Source organism: Alosa pseudoharengus, unplaced genomic scaffold, assembly GCF_046254945.1.
Source record: "Alosa pseudoharengus isolate Yale_2024_CS ecotype anadromous, Long Island Sound unplaced genomic scaffold, YU_APseudo_1.1 YU_APseudo_1.1_scf_6, whole genome shotgun sequence".
Taxonomy (NCBI): domain Eukaryota; kingdom Metazoa; phylum Chordata; class Actinopteri; order Clupeiformes; family Clupeidae; genus Alosa; species Alosa pseudoharengus.
The window spans coordinates 27,280,954-27,289,064 of NW_027468848.1; the positions used below are offsets into that span (position 1 = coordinate 27,280,954).

At 38.7% G+C, this 8,111-nt stretch overlaps 2 protein-coding genes across 2 annotated transcripts; one reads left to right on the forward strand and one right to left on the reverse strand.

Annotated features, from left to right (window-relative positions):
* Positions 1-159: 159 nt before the first annotated feature.
* On the reverse strand, positions 160-4,204 carry imp4 (IMP U3 small nucleolar ribonucleoprotein 4). The gene is made up of 9 exons (XM_076270996.1): positions 4,128-4,204; positions 3,260-3,368; positions 2,949-3,032; positions 2,756-2,865; positions 2,531-2,663; positions 2,280-2,434; positions 1,063-1,157; positions 886-959; positions 160-767 (listed from the first exon to the last, which is right to left on the reverse strand). Exons 1-9 carry the CDS (start codon positions 4,128-4,130, stop codon positions 655-657), a joined length of 876 nt encoding a protein of 291 aa, XP_076127111.1. The 5' UTR covers positions 4,131-4,204; the 3' UTR covers positions 160-654.
* A 1,007-nt stretch (positions 4,205-5,211) lies between these two features.
* LOC143106732 (uncharacterized) lies at positions 5,212-7,224 on the forward strand. Its single transcript, XM_076271180.1, has 5 exons — positions 5,212-5,321; positions 5,904-6,200; positions 6,460-6,549; positions 6,656-6,675; positions 6,762-7,224. Exons 1-5 carry the CDS (start codon positions 5,267-5,269, stop codon positions 6,843-6,845), a joined length of 546 nt encoding a protein of 181 aa, XP_076127295.1. The 5' UTR covers positions 5,212-5,266; the 3' UTR covers positions 6,846-7,224.
* The last annotated feature ends 887 nt before the right edge of the window (positions 7,225-8,111 follow it).

Sequence of the window (8,111 nt, forward strand, 5' to 3'; positions counted from 1 at the left end):
TTCCTAAATGCCAAGGTGTGGTTGGTTTTACACGGTCAGACCATAAGGCTCGTGGAAGTCCTAGTTACTTAACTTGTCAGCCCAATGACAAACCCCACTGATTCACACAAATCCATACTGATTTCACAGGACATGAACATGACTTCTGACAGCGCTAACTGAATGAATAATGTTTTATTGTTTAGTAGGGTAGCTCATTCCAGTACAAATAAACACATGATTATTTGTACAAAAATACAAAAAAAAAATTTCCAGAAAGGGTAATGTGTCCAGTTGACGTACACAACAAAGTAGCTTTCAGATATGCAGGACCAATCCGACTCGAATGCTAAAAAAAGGTTCACATGCAATTTAAAAAAAATGTTTTGTGGCAAACCAAAATAACTGTACTGTAGATAGTGTATCGCAACATAGGGACATCCATTAAACTCTGTAAAATCAACAAGCCCAAGTCTGTGATCGCTGTATTGGGAAATTCTTTGTAGTTAGGAGTAGTTGCCTTTCCATGGTTTAAGAGGAAACTGTCTTCAAGGTTTGACACCTCTTGGAACTGAGCGAGTCTTTGAACAGAGCACTCTGCCGAATTTCCCTTTTGAATCTTGGGTACATCTCATTAAAACAGATCACAAGTCCATTATTTATGTACAGTCTCTATCACTCCACGCTTAAAAACTTCCTCTTCTTGGCAGTGCGTACGTATGCATGGTGACGCCATTCAATATCTGCTGTAGCCTCATTCTCCAGGGTGCCAAGCTTGATCATGTACACTGATGGGAGAACATGTATTATTACAACACAGCGTATACAGTGTTTGTATAGTGTAATAATTACATCGCCAGTAAAATCTATACAGAAAAGAGAATAAGATCTATGTCTAGAACTTACACTTCATTTCAAATCTGGGTCCCACTTCGGACAACACAACATTCTTGTGGTCTGTTTTCTTATATGTATGGTGTCTGAAAATAAGAATATAAAGCTCAATAAACATGACATTTTTAATACACCTTATCAAATTCCAATATACTACATTACATTGTCGTTTTGCCATTAATGTCTCACCTGAATGAGATATAGTCATCACCATTGGCAAAGGTAATCACACGTCTGCTGTCATCTTTTGGTACTGGGAACAGGTACTTAAGGATATTTGATACCTGATGAAACGTCAAAAAAAGACAATAATCATGCCCATTTTACCTTCTCTGGCTTCATTTGTAGCTTTAAGGAATTTTGTATGGTTTATGTGACAACATGAATGTTATACTTAAAAGACCCACAGATCCTTAGATTTAAAGGTAAATAGTTTGAGAAATATTCTATCTGGATACTGTTTCACTGCAAGCTCACTTCACCAGGGGCATTCAGAAACTGCAGACCTCTGCCAAAGCCAAAAGACATCTTACAAAAATATTTCGTAGCCACGCCCCATGATTTGGATCCACTCCATAATGTTATAGCCGCTTGCCCATTGTTAGGCTAAAGCGGGGCGAATGAAAGCGTATGGAGTCTAAACGCATTCCTATTATCACGTCTGGTGCTTAATCGTGCCTCCACAGGGCTTCCTCAGGCCTACAGTCACCGAGTTTCTGGCCTCACCTTTACACTCTGGCCAACTTGTGCTTACTGGTGCTTGAGGCAGTTGGAAGGTGGGATTAAGCAACAAATCAGGCAAAGGCGATTCAGCGCCAAAACAAGTCAGATATTAGAGAAGTTTTATAATACATCCAGGCCCTCAGCCTGTCTGTAAAATGTACTGCTAAATTAACTTCTTAAACACCACATTGTACAAAGGAATAGTATCTACCTTCTAAAAGATGCTTTATTTTCATGTTAGCATAATATTCCACTGGGCAAAAAGACTTCGGATACTATGCTTGAACTTCCCTCGCTTGATCAGGGTATGACGTTTACATTGAGGTGGCATTGTGGGTGAGATTATGACGTTTACATTGAGGTGGCATTGTGGGCGAGATTTAGAAGGGACTATCCGCCTGATAATGGGAAGCAAAGGTTTTTTGATTTGGGCAGCGTCAAGCCTGGCCATTATCACCTGTAAGCTTTTAGTATATCGCCTTATCTCTTCCTGGCTCGATAGTGGGTTTGCGGCTAATGGGTTCTTTGTTGGCCCATGCTATATTAAAATTGTGCCATAGTTTTTGTCTAATAGTACTGACTAATAGACAAACTAAGCAGATCGAAAACAAACTCCTTGGCTGAAGTTAACAAAACAGGCAAGTTCTTTTGACCATAGACAGAGCACATTCAACATCTCTCACCCTTCTGCCAAGTCGTGAGGTAAAGTTGTGAAAGATGAGATGCGGGTAGGCCTCTGACATTGTGCCGATGTCTGGGACGTCATGTCTCATCACCACATTGTATAAAGTGAAGTATGCTGTTGGTCCGAATGGAAGGTGGCATACTACCAGTCCGTCTACAAAGTACATAATGGAGAGATCGTTATACAGATTTGTTCAAATTAACGCCTTCTTCTGAGGGGGTATGGCCTAAAAATGGCACTCCAACTCACCTGGCTGTCCTCTGGTCTCGTGAACTATGACGAGGTCAGTGACACTGTTGGCCTTGCAGGCATGGACCAGCGCCTTCACTTCATGGTTTCCTCTGTTCATGCGTTGTGCACCAGGAAACAGCAGCTTCACTTCCTTTAGTCAAAACCACATTACAGGACAATCAGCAGCTGACATTGTTATTCGCCTAAGGCAATAGGGGGCATGTAGGCTAGATAGAGACTCACTTTAGCAAACATCTTCAGCCTGGAACTAGGATCTCTAGATGTTGTGATCATGACCTTAGGGTCCTCCACACCAGCCCACTTGTACTCATCATCCATATGAGTACTGACACCTGTGAACATCACAGAACCAACAGAATAAGGAGCAGACCTAAAGGAAACATAGCAAACAAATAGAGTTTGCAATTTCCTTTACCTTCGCCGCCCTCATCATCGTACTCCAACAATTTCTGCAACTGCAAGGCCTCTTTGCGCACTTCAGTTGGAATTAGTTTATTCTCTGTTGAGAAAAAGGACAAGAACAGGTCACAAATTCAGTGATTACAAGATCTTGCATGAATCCTTCACTGTACTGAAAATATTGTTGATCACTTAACATTAACAGCAGCAATAACAACCAAATCTATCTTCATAGTCATCATATGCAAACATATTCATAAAGCAGAACTGACTACATGTCATGAATACACCAAGCTAAAATACATAACATCTTATCGGTGTGTTTACCATCAAGAGAGGTTTTAAGCTTCTGTTTCTTCTCCTCAATGGTGCGCAGTCTGTCCTCTTGCGCCTTCCTGTACAGATATTCCCGTCTTAATCTTACCTCTCTCCGCAACTAGAATGGAGCAACAACATACATGAGGTTACTATTCCAATAATCCAGCAGCAGATAACATTACAATATAATTGTATTTTAAATAAATGTTTCAGTGTTTCATGCTTCTTGTTTTTATGTTGATCCTTTTTGTCCGTGAATGTCATGATTCTACAATACAATTTCTATAATTATTGATTCTACCTATTGATGTGGACATCCATCACAACAGAACACAACAGAAAAGTGAGGAGATATGAGAAGTACTTTCAGTAGACTAGACCTTAGCAAAGCATGTTTATTATCCTCCACCTGAAATAACGCATGCCTTACCTGAAAATACAGTACTCTGTATTTGCATTTGCAGTAACGCTATCACACTCCAACATAAAGACACATTGAAGCCATGCTGATTGTGTCTTCCCCACAGACAGACACATAGTTGCTGTTCTAGTTATGCTAGCTCACAACTATGGTGTACCGTTCCAGTGCAACAGATGGTATTGTCTCCCACATCAGAAAACATATCAATGTTAACATACCGACATTACCTCGCATATAAAGGCATGTGTTTATTTTGCTCAAACATCACCTGAGAAAATTTTGATTAAGTGGGTAACGTTAGCTAACTAGCATGCTAACCTACAAGGTACGGTTTCTAGTTAAATTAGCACATACATTAAAAGTGAACACATTTCACCGTTTTCTTGCCTTATTTCCAATGGTACGTTCTATGGCATGATTACTAAATAATGAGAAATTGTTTATGAAGAAACTTACCATTTTGGCGTTGACTGTGTCGCCTGCCTACTCTTCTTCACATGTGCAGCATACGCGTCACCTGAATAACAGAGATTGTCATTGGATAACACTAACAGCCAATGAAATTACGCATACGAAACCAGCCACAGGTTACAAACATTCAAAATAAAAGTCTCTAAACAAATTAAAAGTCACACAATTCGCAAAGTTCACAATTTCCGGGGTCTCGTGTCTTAATGTGTGTCGTGCATTTGAAAAGTTTCAGAAGAGCCGGCGGACTGTAGGCATAATGGCCAGTATTTCTGATACACAGCAGGCTCGGTTATTTAAAATACCAGTAGGCCTACATAGCCTATCCTATTAAAAACATTTTTTGTCATTTTGTATAATGGGCCTTAAATTATGTTATTTGTTGACGTCTATGTGTATAGGCTACATGACGGCATGTGATGCAAAAGTTTGAAAGAGAGAGCTTTTGTTGCTCTCTCTGGATGATTGTCTGCCAGCCCTAGATGATTGGCCTATAGTTGTTTTGCCTAGTTGACATGGTTAAGGTCATTTAGTTTGCATGACAATGTGTATTGAAATATATATGTTACATTGTTAATCGGTGAAAAGCTGTCAATATTACTATGTCGAAATGCAAAATACCTTCTTTATAGCCATGGTTGTTGAAGGCCTAGCTATTTAATATTTTATTTTACAACTTGAATGTTGCAGGCTATCTTAATATTCCTAATTTTTTTGTATTTTTTGCCCATTAGCCCTGACTAAGGTATACTGCAGAAGATACACTGATTTGGCTACTCAAATTGGGTAGGCTTCCTATCTGGCCATTTATTAATATTATGTGTCTTTTCCTTTATGGTCTAGCTTTGCTGCAGGCAAATATGGGGGCCAGCATCAACCCCCCCATTCCGTCTCCATCAGTCTAAAATGGATAGATATTCTTCTAATAATTCCGCAATAAAACCCCAGTGTAAAAAGGGAAAGGCCTATAGATTTTTGGAGAAAGATAATAAATTGTAATTAGGGCTGACATGAGGCCATCATTCTTTTTTTTTTTAATTAGTGGTTTGCCATTTCCTCTCACTTCAACTTCCTACAACTTAAAGAAGCTGTGAGAGGATGTTTTTTGTCTTTTCGTCAGCGAAAGTATGTGTGAAATGCACTCATATAACTTTGTACTCATATTTGTGCTTATTCTGACAGGTAAATTCTCTACATTTCACATTTTCTTCTTAGATACATATTTCTTAAAGAATGCTTAGAGCTACTACATTGGGAGTAATACAAATTGTATGACTATAAAGCCAACTGTAATTGATTACATGTGGATACAGGTATCAATAGATGTTATTAATTGTAGAAGATTTTATATGAGCTACAGATAGTTCTTTCGATAACTCGATCTTTTCTAACATAAGATAAGGCATACGAGAATGTACTTGCACTATTGCTCTTTATAACATTTGATCCATGCTGATATGTATATGACCATACATCAACTGCAAAAAGATATCATAGATGTTGTTCTGAAGTGAATTAAATTAATTTTGCATGTCGATATGTTGATAAGACATACAATCAACTTGTCTATGAACCAAAAAGGAAATTAAATATTTCTATACAGTATACTATGCATTTGAGACAATGTAAAATAGTGCAAGTATTGACCCTTAAACAGTTGAATATTTTTTAATGACTGATTCACGCAATTTAAGGACCATCATGTTATTTCATCATCACAGTATAATTTTTTTTTAACATTCATTCAATTTTTACATCCCTCAGAGTCTGACATATGTAACTCATGGGAGGACCAGACTTTAGTCTGTCGTTATGGTCAAGAGTATGCAAGCTTGGAGAGGGTCTGGTGCAAGAAAGAGTCTGAGAAGTGCTGTACAGGCTTTGCTTTCGGTAAGAAAATAAGGTCTATTGACAATGGAAGCGTGGAAATAACTGACGACATGGCGACTGCTTTCACAGTCACCGTGCAAAAACTGAGTCAAGGAGATGGGGTGTACTGGTGTGGCCTGGTGTTTAAGAATCAAACCATCATCAAGCTGGCAGAGAAATACTTTCCAAATGGTGAGAGCCTGTTTGTTGTCTTGTCTATTATTTTTAGACTCCATGAGAAAAAAACTGACAGGAACTGCTTGTGCTTAACAAGTTTTGGTTTCCTTATACTAATGGTGCCAGGAATAGACAAGCTGCCGTTTAACATTTCTTTACATTTGTTATCATCTGATATGCTTCAGTATCCTTTCAATATATAACAAAATAAACAAATACTGTGACCAAAATCTTGGTTGCCAAACATGGAATTTTACTATTGCCTCTCTGACAGACTCTTCATTTTATGTGTGGAGCTTCATACGCTGGATTCTCTTCCCCTTTCTGCCACTGTCATCCCTCAGTATATGTATGCTCAAACGCAGTATGTATTCGCCAAGTATACCATGTAATATATATGTAATATCTATACCTAAATCAGGAGAACAGTGAAAACACATTTTCATGTTTACCCTCATTTCCCCACTTAGGAACAGTCAAGACTGAAAAGGTATGTTGGTTGAATGTTCTTCAAAGAACAGAGAATCAATTTGTCCACATTTTATTTTGATTATCAGCACTTAACCTCTCTTTTAGGTGGCAGATGGCACATACAGTGAAATCCCCTTGCGTGCCAGAGGCGCAGATCGTGAAGCTGACAACACAGTTATTGAGGAGTGATGGCAGAGGCAGAGTGGTGCTTTAATATCTCCGTCTTGTCATAATGTTGCATCTCTGTTTCAGAGACTTGTGCTACAATGTTAACTGTGCTGTTAGCTGTGTTTAGACACATCAGGAAATGTAAAACATTATAAAGAAAATGATAAAATGTACTTAATTTCTAAAGTTAATTGATAACTTTCATTAACTTGTGTTAGCTTTTTCAGACTCTGGTATAAAAATGCTTGTGGAATATTTATCAGTCTTTAACACAATATACAACAAACACCGTTTTGACTGTAAAAAAATGTGCTGGCGTTTATTTCACAAGTGCATACACATGTACTGATGACCGATTTTCTTGATATTGAATAAACATTAATTTAGGCTTAAATTCCAAGGATTTGCCCCGTCTCTGTTGTGAATATAGGACACACAGAGGAGGATAGTGCATTAATTCTTCCAAATGGACATTTAGTGGCGTTCAGAGGAAATGGTACAAATGCTTACTGTCATTTAGGTTGATGCATAGCTTCAAAACAGAGGAAATGAGAGTAGGTCAAAGTACTTGAGACTACTGCCATCTGTTGGTGTTCTAAAAGAGTTGAGGTCTATTGTGAAGAGCTGAGATGGTTGTCTTCATAAGCCAGCCATGTGCTTGCTGTTAACAAGTGCGTCTCTCGTCACTGTATTTGTTGGGGGCAACACGACATACATGACAATTAGGCATGCAACGGAGTCACCATTTTTTGGAGGACAACTTGGGACACCAATAATGTCTACATTTCAGTCACACACAGAACGGAACACAGGTAAAAAAAAAAGACAAAGAGACATGAAGCGGACAGTTCATGAGTACACAGCCCCGTGGGCACAGGTGATGCGGTTTCATGGCGAAAGACTCACTCGGTATGTAGTATATGTATAACAGTTTGACCAAGATGGAGATCCTTGAGGCCATCCTTGAGTTTAAGAGTCTGAGTGGTACAACCCCTGCTGCTCCTTTGCAGTCAAAGCACACACAGCCTGCACTGCCCACACAGGTCAGTCACAAAAGAGATCCGTAGTGATAGATTTGGTTTATGCAATCTCTTGGCAAGAGACAATGGTGCATAAACACAACAAGAAAAGCACATATCAGAAATACCTGACAAAAATATGTGATACAAATCTAACTTGCGCTTTTGTCAGGGTACACTACAAGTTGAAGTTAGCTAGAGTTAAGGAACATATTTTTCCCTATTCCCAAACTACTGTATGGAGTAAGATAGAAGGATAACTTTGTAT

Excerpts from the sequence above, each read along its gene's own strand:
- imp4 (XM_076270996.1), bottom strand. Across the intron at positions 3,033-3,259 it reads GCTTAAAACCTCTCTTGATG|AGAATAAACTAATTCCAACT; the intron begins GTAAACACACCG and ends TTTTCTCAACAG. Across the intron at positions 2,866-2,948 it reads CGATGATGAGGGCGGCGAAG|GTGTCAGTACTCATATGGAT; the intron begins GTAAAGGAAATT and ends TGATGTTCACAG.
- LOC143106732 (XM_076271180.1), top strand. The coding sequence starts at position 5,267 with ATGTGTGAAATGCACTCATATAACTTTGTACTCATATTTGTGCTTATT. Across the intron at positions 6,201-6,459 it reads AGAGAAATACTTTCCAAATG|ACTCTTCATTTTATGTGTGG; the intron begins GTGAGAGCCTGT and ends CCTCTCTGACAG. Across the intron at positions 6,676-6,761 it reads GAACAGTCAAGACTGAAAAG|GTGGCAGATGGCACATACAG; the intron begins GTATGTTGGTTG and ends CCTCTCTTTTAG.